The sequence below is a fragment of the Anastrepha ludens genome, chromosome 3, assembly GCF_028408465.1.
Source record: "Anastrepha ludens isolate Willacy chromosome 3, idAnaLude1.1, whole genome shotgun sequence".
NCBI lineage: Eukaryota > Metazoa > Arthropoda > Insecta > Diptera > Tephritidae > Anastrepha > Anastrepha ludens.
In genome coordinates, this window is record NC_071499.1 from 70,087,121 (window position 1) to 70,099,910 (window position 12,790).

A 12,790-nucleotide genomic window follows, 5' to 3' on the forward strand; every position below is an offset into this window, starting at 1 on the left:
AGCCAGATACTGTTAACAGGGTAATTCCAAATCGGATTACCAGCAAGTGGTACTGTGAAACCAGATGATTTAGATTGAGATTTATTGGAGGTTTGCACTTCGACCGCCATAGCCGAATGGTTGGTTCGTAACTACCATTCGGGAGTGCGTAGGTTCGAGTCTCCGTGCATGAATATCAAATAACACTGTGCTACAAAAAAAAAAACGAAATACACCTGATAAATTACACACTGTAGGTTGTTTATATGGTCGAATAATGCATAAAAATATTTTTGTTATATTTTTTGTACCCTCCAATTTTTATTTATTTATAAAAAACCGTTTTTTCAGACTTTGCGCGGTAATCTACGGATATCTAGCGTAGTTTACGCAATTTTTATCCGATTATTGAAAGTAATACATTAGTTTCTTCGTTAATAAATGCACTCAAAGAATATTAACAAACATCTTTAATTTTGTTGTAAAATTATGCAATAAAAAATTGTTAAAGTTAAAAAAATTATAAAAAAAAGCACTTTCTCCAGGTTTAATCAAATAAAAATCAGAACTAACTAGTTTGAATAATTACTTGTTGTACATCATTTGAAAGGTCTGACAATATCCTTTACAAAACATATAAAATATTGAAAATCGGTGAAAAAATTACTGAGATATCCGTAGATTACCGCGCAAAGTCTGAAAAAACGGTTTTTTATAAATAAATAAAAATTGGAGGGTACAAAAACTATAAGTGCATTATTCGACCATATAAACAACCTACAGTGTGTAATTTATCAGGTGTATTTTCAGTATTGTACCGTGTAATAGAAAAAAAATTGTTTAATAGCGGTCGCCCCTGAGCAGGCAATGGTAAACGTCCGAGTGTATTTCTGCCATGAAAGAGCTCCTCCTTCCATTTCTGAAACAACATAAGGACGCACACAAAGAAGAGGAGGAGAAGTTCGTCCAAATCGGATGATCTATAATTTTATTTAAATGGAGTCGTACGTCAATCATATTTCACCCTTGTCAACTATACAGCTGCAGTATACAAACAGAAGCAATGGAGCGGGCAAAGGTCAAAATAGAGAATTTCATCGCTGAAAATCATTTTTTTTAGTAAAAATTTATTCAAGAATAAAATTGGATAACCTCATGGCACAGCGAGAGCATATAAACATTTTGATCAGTTTTACCATCTTTATATACCTATATTTTTTTTAAATATTCATTGTACTTCATGTTCTAGAATCATAGCTTACTGTTTAAAAAAAATCATAATAAAACAAATTTTGAAATATTTTACAAAAATTAGAAATCCCATCCATCACAATTTCATGTTTTTAGAATTTCTGGAAAAAAATTTGGCGTGCAATTTTATAGCTTATTAAATTTTACTATAAGAAAGTGCAAAGTGATGACTTTCCGCGGAGTTGAGCACTTTTTCCATTTAAAAAATGTGGGTATTTGCATTCATTACTTTGTGTAACCATAGAATTTATTAAGGACGTTCGGCTCAGAGAAATAATTTGAAACTATGAAGCGGGTGCAATAGATCTTTCAGATCGCAGTACTAAGTCTCCTCATAATAATATTAAAAATAATAGCAATTGACTCAAATAAGTAACTGTGGCAGCAATCGAAACTTCAGTTGCCTACAGCTGATTGTAGTTACTCCTTCTACATTATAACAACCCATGAAGCAATAATTAAAGGTGATGTAAGTAGCCTAATTTTCACCCTGTGTTAGCCATCTTGAAGCTACTTAATAAATCCGTGTTGTCCTCTTGGAAAAGCTACTTTTTATTTCAGAGCAAATTCTAAAGAAAAAGTACTCAAAAGCGTTGAAATTAAAATTTTTGCTGAAAAAGTTAGCAGGCAATACTGTTTTGCCTATTCCATTTTGCTTAGACTTTCGCATCTTTCAATTCTATTGAAAGTTCTGTGAAAATTATTTATTTTATTTATTTTTTTTATTTTTTACAAGCTTAAATAACAATACAATTGCTAAATAAACAAAAAGATAACGCAGCGCTAGCAACGGAGGCTTTCAGCTGGCTGGTGAAGGATTCCTGGTTTATATACGTCGTAGAAGATCAGAGTCCTTCAGAAATTTATAGAATTTCGAAATGTTGGAATCGGAAGGGTTAATTAATAGCGATAGTGCATCATGACCGTCAAAATTTTGCTGTCTTTGTCTATCTAGTCCAGGGCAAAAAGCTAACAAGTGCAGGATACTGACTGGAGTATTACAAAATGGACACAGGCTTGGTTGCCTCCCTTGCAGTAGATATGCATTGGTGATTACACTGTGACCAATGCGTAGGCGAGTATATGGCGTAGTATAGTTAAATGGGAGGGATGATAGATAAGTTGGTTTAGTACGATTAGGATTAATCCTGGAGTAATGGTGGCTATAGCGAAACCAGTCAGCTACTAGTTTGGTTTGCCTATGCTGCTTTATAAGTCGATAAACATCATTTTTACATAAAAGGTTTGATGTGATCGTAGGAGTAATGCTCATATCCTTGGCAGTATTATCAGCGATTGTATTGCCGTTGATGCATGAATGCCCTGGAACCCACATGATTTTGATATTATGAGGGTGAGAAATCAGGATATTTTTTATGGTTCCAATAATGTGGTTGGAATTATTATAGTTCTTTATGGCCTGAAAACAGGACATACTGTCTGTGCATATAATGTATTTCCCCTTCGATTTTGACGAATACTGCATGGCGTAGAGAACTGCTGTTGCTTCTGCGGTGAAAATTGAACAAAACGGAAGTAGTAGTCAATACGATATAGGCTCTCCATTCTCTTTCACGACAGCAAAGGAAGTGTAATTCGCTTTGGAACCATCGGTGAAGATTAGCTGCCAACTAGTGCTTTTAAAGCGAGATGAAATTTCTAAAAAATGTGCGCAATACTCTACCGATGTCGTAGCAGATTTTAGCATGTAACTTAAGTCGTTTATAAAAGATGATTTTTTTAGCACCCATGGCGGGTAATGGCCATGTCTCGTCGATAATAGTCTTAAGGGCAGTCCATTGTCTTTTGCAAAAGAGGCGCATTTGGAAATTGATGAAGCTATCTTAGGAGCCCGTGCACGCACGGCTGCCGAGTGAAAGCATTTTTGTAGCAAAGCATTAGAAGTGAGAGCAAGCTTAGGATAAAGTTTCCTTATATTGTCCTCCACATTGTCGATTAGTGATGGTAGACCTGATTCTGCCACGATGTTTTTTATTGGCGAAGTAGGAAATGCACGTAAAGATCGTCGGACAGCAGTATGGTAAGGAGACGCTAGGAGCTTGATGTTATTTTTAGCATGTTGGCCATATATTTCTACGCCATAGTTGATAGAGGATAAGAGGAGCGCCTTTGTAACGTTGACCAGCAATTCAGAGTTGATAAGCGAGCGTTTGCAAGATAAATAAACAATAAACTAATAAATTTGTAATTTTTTCAATTTTAACTCTTCAAACTCCAATGTTTTTCTTACGTGGAGGAATGATCGACTGAACTTCTGCTTTTGCAATGTATTTACGGTAACAAATGGGCATACATATATTGTCATATATTGTTATGCTCGAAATACGAAATTAAATTTTCTGTTTTATCTCATTCCTGTCGTTAACATATCATCGCAGCCAAATCTATATCAAATTCAATGGTTTAACAAGTTACTCTCTTAATGCATATGAAGGATGCTAAAAGTCAGCATTTATTTCAGGAATAAAAGTTTGTAAAAACAGTTATGAAACGTACATTTACGTTCGCACGGTACTGAAATGAGGAAATTTGCAACACGTCGTAATGCAAAGGTTACTAAACATGGCTTTATATGCATAAGAGTGAAATAATTTTCCAAAATATTTTTGTTTACTAGCTGCATTTCCATTTTAATGTAATGAAAATACTCCTTTAGAGACTCCATTTTTTTACTTTTGTCTCGTTTCCCATCTAAATAATATTTGTTTTACAACTGCGAACTAACTTAAAACACATACATAAGTAACATCACATATTTCTGAGTGCTCTTGTGTTAGATAAACATCCAAAATATTCTAAGTAAATATTATATTCGCTTTAAAACAAAAACAATAATTTTTCTGTTGTTTTGTTTTAATGTAGAAGTAATAACCAATATACCAACGATTCATTAAATGAGGACGCTGACTTTGATAGCTTACACGAAAATGCCCTTGAATATATTGCCGGTTACATAATACGCAAATTAAAGTTGACCGATTGTTCATGCATTGAGCCTACATTTACTTGGGTTGACACTTTATCTAAGGGCGGATTAGTTAAACCAAGCACCGAGTTCTTGGACAAAATTAAAATGTTGGAATCAGCGTTTAACCAGTTCAACGGCAGGGAGCTTTACGGTGGGATATCATTTTTACAAAAATTGTTCAGATTAATGAGCATTCGATAAGATAATTGTAAGTAAAGTATGCAATGCAAGGGCGTCTACTTGTGTTTCTGCGTATATATGAATTTATCTTTTTTTAACACAGATTTTATACTTGTAACTTTGCAGGTAATCTCGTTAGAAAATCAAATGTATGATTAGCGGACGTGACGAAATAAAAGCGGGTTTTCCTCGTTAAGAGTTTCCACTATTCTCAAGTTGTTTTATTATATTTATTACTTCAGTGTAGGTTTACAAATGGCACCTATAGATTCCAATCCGATGCATGATCAAAATACATATATATATGACACAAATCCATGGGAATAGTTAAGTTAAAAATATAAATAATTAAGTACCACTTATAAAATAACATAAAATTATTCTATGGCTTACAACGACCTTTTTCAATTTTTTACTACATTTTCAGAAAGGGGATCAACTTATGCCCTTTTTTCCCTTGCTTCCAAATTGCATCAATGGATTAAGTAGCATCCGAAATCAGTTGTCAAACTTTACTTAACCTTGTATAATTGAATCATGTATAACAACTACATTATATGATAGCATATAGAATAATAATTTTGTCACCCTCTGTTCATGTGTTCCGACACTTTTCTCTCCTTAATTATCAAGTTTTGGCGAAAAATATTATTTCTCTTTGTAATTTCTACAAAGGCTGCAATATCAGATTTGCATTTTCTAACTTTCCCCCAGCATTTCTACCAATGATATGAAAGAAAAATTTATTCACTCAATTTATAAACATTAAATCCGCGTGTGAACTTCTTTTTGACGTTCACAGCAAAATATGCATTAAAATGTTTATATGTATGTATGTATGTATGTATGTATGTATGTATGTAATTTTCTTAACAATTATTGGAATTGAAAGTCTCTATTGGCAAATTCATTTGTATGCATTAACAAACAATTAAGAAAATAATTGATTACCAAAAAAATGCATTGCTAACCACGAACAATAAACACACCGAAAAACAAATAAACACACAATAACGAATTGCCTTTGAGAATACCAAGCGTTTAATTAATTTTCTTTTCTCTTGCAAAACCTCGGATATTTCAACAACAAAACTGCTGCTACTCAACGATATTTTATCTCTCGAACTATGCCACAAATTATTGACAACAGCCAACCCCACCCTGTATGCGCACTACGTTTTCAATACACTCGATCAGGATCACAGCGGCATTATTAGCTTTGAGGTAAGTGGTGAAATACAAATACATATACATATACATATGCTCATGTAAAGAAATATGCACAAAGCTGAGAGCATTCCGCTCTTTGAGTGAATAATGCAAGGACATCAACGCAAGCACACACAAGCAATTATTTGCAGAGCCTTTAAAAGAGACTAGTGGTTTTATCCTTTGTAGCGGTAGTTTGTAAGTTTTCATTCTTCGTTTTATAACAGAGTATTTAAATGTGCCAGATTCTTTTTCAAAGTTAATTAAATTCGCGCGCTACAAGTGAGAACGAGAAACCAGAAAATAACACAAACGGTCATATAAACCAAGTTCTTAAGGAAATCGTTTCACACATCGCGCAACAAAATCCAACTTTTCTTAATATTATATGTAACTACCTGTATGTAGTTTAACAGTGTAGAGAGGAACTAGAACTGCTTGGTCATTGGCTTCAAATTACTCTGACCGGAAACCCAGGCCACTGGAATGTAGAGAGTAATGAGAGTGCTGAAAAGGTTCGGCACTAGACATAGCAGAGACGGTGGCAGTTGCTACCCTATTCAATACAATAAAAACATCCATTGCTTCATACTACTATGATTTATGCATTTCTAAGCCTTCCCATACTTCCATACGTTTTTTTTAGTTTTAATCAAAATGAAAATAAATTGTAATCAACATCTTTAGCAAACTTCTGTTTTCTGCAACTAAGTTATCGCTGTGTTTTTATGAAAATACAACTTTATTCTGAAAAATCGTTACAAGTGAATCATTGAAAGTATTGCCCATCGCTGGCTACTACTTTTCTCCATCTCTCTGGTAGATCTCGTATGACGTCGCGGTAAAACTTTTCATCTTTTGAGGCTATCCACGGATCAAGCCATTTTTTGATGTCTTCATATGAATGGAATTGCTGGTCAGCTCGATCATATGCCATCGATCGGCATAGATGATAATCGGACGGCGCAATATCTCGAGAATATGGCGGGTGGGGTAGGATTTCCCATTTCAGTGTTTCCAGGTAGGTTTTAACGGGTTTGGCAACGTGAGGCTGAGCGTTGTCATGCTGTAGAATTACTTTTTCATGCCTCTCCGCGTAATGCGGCCGCTTCTCGCACAGTGCTCGGCTCAGTCGTATAAATTGAAGTCGATACCGATCCTCAGTGATGGTTTCGCTTGGTTTTAACAGTTCATAATAAATAACACCAACTTGGTCCCAACAAATACATAGCATACCTTCGCAGCGTGAATAATCCGTCGAGGCGATGACGTGACGATGCGATGAAGAAACTCCTTCCTTTTTTGCCACTTGAGCAGTTGTTCACAGGCGAAAAAGCGGCATCCCTTGGTTTTAACTCATAAGGAACTCAAGTCCCCTGTTTCTGAGTCCTTCCCAATGCATACAATGGCTTGAAAATGGATTTGCAGGAAATTCCTAATACTGAAGCAAGCTCTTCTTGCGTTTGACACGGATCCTCATTGAGCAATGCCTCCAACTCAGCGTCTTCGAAGGTTTTTGGCCTTCCTTCACGCGGACAATCGTCAACATTAAAATCACCGTCTTTGAAAAGTCAGAACCAATCTCGGCACGTTGTTTCACTTAAAGCAACATCTCCGTAAACTTTTTGTAGCTCTCGATGCGCTTCAGCCGCCGTTTTTTCGAATGAAAGAGGGAAATCAACACTTCCCGCAAATGATGATTATTCGGCACAAAATCAAACATTTTCACAAAACCAAAAGTATATGATAACAAAACAAAATCACTAATGTGTCGAAGCAGTTTGTTTACCATATGTCTAAGCTTGGTTTATGACGTTTAGGTTATGTTAGAATCGACTAGCACGCACTGCTTTCGGCATCTATTGGACAAACAGCGGGAACTTAGTTGCACACCTAATAAAACTTCCTAAAGATGAAAAAGAAAAAAATATTCTTGCATTTAGCGCCTCTTGCCGTTACCCAAATAAAAAATAGATATAAAAAAAATCTTTGTACCAAAAAGTTCCCGAGTACAAGTCTGTATAAAAAAAAATAACATTCATTGAGCTTCAGGAACTATAAATCTCAAAATCTTCGTATTAATTTAAGACAACTGCATTTAAAATTTGGGAACTCTAAAACTATGTTAGAGTTATGCTCTAGTGGACTTTTTTTGCTATAATTTTGTATAGAATCCAAATCTCCTAGAAATGACATCGAAAAAAAATTAACCCTATCTAATGCATATAGTACATATATACATATCATATATTCAATTATAAATATATGGTTCCTACTCCATTTCCAAGTATACTATGCCACCATCTAAGCCCCACAATTACCACTGCAACATTATGTCGTATTGATATTTTAAGCTCGCTGGTTCGATTAGGTGTTTAGTGTTGCTGTGCGTTGTTTGGTGTCACCTGGTATTTAAGGTCAACTGCCATGATATAGCTGCTACATGCACAGACAAGAATGGAAGTATACGAGTATTTGTATACACGTAAGCATTCACTTCATTACATCCCAACAATGTGTAGCCTCTTAGCCTAAAGGGACCTACGCCTCAGAAGTCATCAATGCTAATGCGCCACACATCCCTGTATTACGTCAACATAAGCCATAATGGGATATGGGGAGCCATTTCATGGCACCAAGAGCCGTTATGATATTACGCTGTACAAATATAGGCATTACATGCGTAAGTAAACATTTTCAACCGCCATAAGTTCACTTTCATCTGACTCTGCTATCTTACATATTTCTGCTGTACTTTAATGGAGCCTCTATACGCGCAGTATACCAGACGTTATTTTGCAAATATTATACATATAGTATTTATTTTGGTTTTTTGTTTTGTTTTGCTGCAGTTTCTCCCTTTTGTTGTCATTTAAGGCTGCTACGTTTATTACATTCTCACATTCATTTCCTCTATTTTTTTTTATTATTTCCAGTTTTGCCTTAAAAGCCCACTTAATGATGTTGCCACATAAAATTTTTGCTTCAATAAAATCGTCAGCGCACCAACGCCAAAATGTTGCACAATCTATTTTCCATTTGTTTCTTGTTGTCTTGCATAGTTATTGCTCTGTAGAGCATTCGCTTTTTCATGAAAAGCTAATATACTACTGCTGATCGTTTTTTTTTTTGGCTAGGTTAAAAGTTTACTAGAGAGATAAACTTCTCAGTGTGTTTATCTTCTATTCTAGACACAAATTTCTCATCATCTATTTTGTATAATTTTTTTGTTAAGTCTTATTCTGCTTTGGGTCATTTAAATGTCGTTGTTTTGTTCATTTATCACTTGGCCTATCTAAAACAAAACCAATAATTGGCGCGTACTCTTTTGTTAGGTATAGGGGTTTTCAGTAAGAGCGCTTCAACTTTTGAACTTTTTTGAATAAAACACAAACGGTTTGACTTTTTTAACTAATTTTTTTTTATTATCGAGTTTGAACATATACATTTAAGCATGAAATTCGATTTCTTTTGCATGACCACCGCGTGCACGTTTTACGAAGTCCAATCGTTGAACCCAATTTTCGACCACTCTTTTGCATAAATCGGCCGAAATTCCAGCAATTCCGCGTTCAATATTGGCTCTGAGCTCACAAATCGTCGCCGGCTTATTACTGTAGACCAATGACTTCACATAACCCCAAAGAAAATAGTCTAGAGGTGTCAAATCACAAGAGCGCGGCGGCCATTCGACCGGTCCGTTTCTGGAAATAATGCGCTCATCGAACTTACTCTTCAAAAAATCAATTGTAGCGTGTGCTGTGTGGCTTGTGGCCCCGTCCTGTTGAAACCACATGTCGTCTAAGTCCATACCATTCAATTGCGGCCAAAAATAATCGTTTATCATGTCGCAGTATCGATTTCCATTCACAGTAACGTGGCGATTGTTCTCGTCAACGAAAAAATATGGGCCAATTATGCCGCCGGCATGTAAACCGCACCAATCTCTTTGTAGGTACATTGGTTTTTCGGCAATCTCTCTTGGATTATCTTTCGCCCAAATGCGGAAATTCTGCTTATTGACGAATCCACTGAGGTGAAAATGTGCGTCCTCACTGAAGATGAAGTGCGCGATATGCATTTTGATTTGAACGCCCGTTTTCATAATAAGCCTAAATAACTTTAACGCGTTGCTCAAGTGTGTAGCATTCCATGATGAAATGTATACTAATGAAGTTTACAAATGACAAGCGAAAAATAAAAAATATTGCGTCGTTCGCCCTCGCTATCGGAAAAAAGTTGAAGCGCATCTATTGAAAAACCCTATATTTGGCCGAGCTCCTCCTTCTATTTGGGACGAGCACCTTGATGTTCTTCCACAAATGGAGGAACCTACGGTTTTAAGCTGACTACGAACGGAAAACGTGGTTTTATGAGAAGCTTTTTCAAGGCAGAAACATACTCGGAGGTGTGCCATTGACTGTCGGCGGCGGCCGCTATTAGACATTTTTTGCTGTTTCTTGCACGGGAATTCGAACCTACGCACTCCTGAAAGGTAGTCACGTACCACCGTTTGGTTACGGCGGCTGAAGCGATTACATTTGGTAAAAATATATAGTAAAAAAATAACCGTACTTATGTTATTCTTGGAAACATTGACCTAAACATGTCGCTTGTAAGTTGCGTACAAATTTTTCGCTCGGCGAGAAGTCGTGAATCGAAAGCTCTATTGAATATCATGCAAATTTAAGACATTTTTAATTATTCTAGATATGTCTGGCTACAAATTTTATGCGAAATATATTTTTTTATAAATTATTGCTCTAGATATATTGTATTATATTTTTTAGAGATAGCTGCCCCATTTTTACATAAAACTCACAAATAAATTAAAAACGTCAGGTGAAATATTGTTATGTATTCACTCTGAACACAATTTTTAAGTAATTAACCCTTGAATAAAAGTTTAGCTTAGAACTAACACGTACTAAACCTCACCTTAGCTAACAAGTACTAGCACCTCATAGTCAGGGAGCCGCAAGCAGTAATATTCCGGATTATGAACTGCGGAGACGATAAGGCACAAGATGTTTATGCTTGTCTCATAAAGTAAACGGTCAAGGATTTAACTATTGTAAAATAAAGGAAATTAGTTTTAAGTCATCTCCGAACGGCAAATGATTTTTTGTGACGAGCTTTTTCATGGAATTGCATGCCTGCCGAGGAGGAACTGCTATTGGAAACAATTTTGTCTGTGATTCAAGTTAAGTTATGTTAAATAAATTTGGCGAGCGTGAATCCACTCATAAAGCGTTTGGTGTCTGCTGATACCTAATGGAGTATGATCCTTTATGAATTGAAATCGAAATCATTTAAGATACCAAAGGTTTTCGTGAATTTCAACAATTCTTTCAGTTATACTTTTGAAACGTCGTTTAGGTACTTAAATAGAGAGGCGTCAAGCGCCTGGGTCATACTCTTAACGATATGGGGGATGTAAGCAATAAAAATGGTCCAAGGTTTCTCCTATTAGATTAGATTGGATTAGATTTGTGGGGGTTGGACAAGCACTCAGTCAGTAGACCCTTGTACTATACCCGGATAGATATCAGTAGAAAGAATAGAGATAGGAAACATAAAAGGTGGATGGTAAAAACGGATAAATTAGTTTGAGGTCACTCTTCCGCAAATCTCTTGGATTCATTGATGAATTTTAAGAGATCCGGAAGAGGAAGAGTAAGAACTATGTCCATACTCAGTGTGTCACAACCTAATATCCTAAATCTGATTCTGGAAAACACAGGACAGTTACAGAAAAAAAAATACTCTGCAGTGTCGTCATTCTCAAGATAGGATAATCATATCGGGCTGTCTACGACCCCCATGGTAGCCATATGCTAACCACAGACGTTGTGCCCTGTGATTACAACCACCAATACTCTCAAGTCCTTCCTGCTGAGTTTTAGGAGAAAGGTCTCTGTTTTCCTGTTTGGTTCTTTCACAAAGCACTTGGCAACTCTGCACGAGTTCAACTCAGACCAACGACCTCTGTGGGTAGACTTCTTAAAGGCCCCAATCCATAGTTGAATCGATGCGGAATTGACACCTAGAAACGGTTCAGGGCCTAATGGCATATTTGCAGAGCCTTCATTTGCCAATTTATCATCCAACTCGTTCCCTGCAATACCACAGTGTCCAGGCACCCAAATAAGACTAACATTGTTGTGTTTTGCAAGACTGTTCAGTTTTGTCTTACATTCACCGACTAACTTAGAAGAGCGTGGGTTAGCAAGGGCTTTCGGTGCAGCTTGGCTGTCACTACAAATTCCAATACTGTTGCCCCTCCACTTTTTCTCAGTTAGCCAGTACGCAATACCACATTTAAGATGGCATAGACTTCCGTAAGGAATACCATGGCCATCTGTCTTGTCGCATAGGAGTACTTAGTGTTTTCGTCTAAGTACCATCCAGATCCGCTTCTATTACTGGGCTTGGATCCGTCGGTGTAGAAAGTGTGCTTATATCCCGGTAATAGGTTCTCTGGACTTAACCATTGATCTCTATCTGGGATCAAACGTCATACTTCCTATCGAAGCTAATGACAGGCACCCGATTGTCCACCGGCAGCGAGAACGGTGTGTACCTCTCTGACAACTGGTGGTATATCTGACAGTGGCCAGTGCTTACTTCTTTTCCCCAGACTCCGTTTAACTTGAGCATGTACGCCGCCTTCATTGCTTCCTTTCGAATTTGAAGATCTAGAGGTTGCAAGTTAAAAATGGCACTAAGGGCATCACCAGATATCGTACTCAAGGCACCTGTCATGCCCAAGCACACACTTCTCTGTAGTCTGTTCAAGGGTTTTACTCTGGAATTAACCATTGTGGCTTTCCACCATACTACAGAGGCGTATGTAATAATGGGTCTAATCAGGGTGATGTACAGCCAGTGTACTATCGCCGGTCTTGGACTCCATGTCTTGTCAAAGGTTCTCTTACCCTACCAGAAGACTTTTAGTGTTCGAGAGACCTTCTGCTCGATGTGCTTCTTCCAAGTAAGTTTACTATCAAGGATTACTCCTAAATATTTAACCTCAGAAGACAGTTGCCGTGTTACCTCTTTCAATGTGAATAGTAACAGGCCTTCCAAATCGCGTTTCCTAGTGAAAAGCACTGAGGTACTTTTTGTAGGATTCTCCGAAGGACCATGCAATTCACACCAATACTCAATCTTATTTAGAGC

General features: G+C 36.7%; 1 protein-coding gene across 1 annotated transcript in view; it reads left to right on the plus strand.

Moving 5' to 3' along the window:
- The window catches only part of LOC128858187 (uncharacterized), a 135,290-nt gene that overhangs the window by 97,819 nt on the left and 24,681 nt on the right, over positions 1-12,790 (plus strand). The window contains 1 exon segment of the mRNA XM_054094239.1: positions 5,550-5,623. Coding sequence (XP_053950214.1) covers positions 5,550-5,623 — 74 coding nt within the window.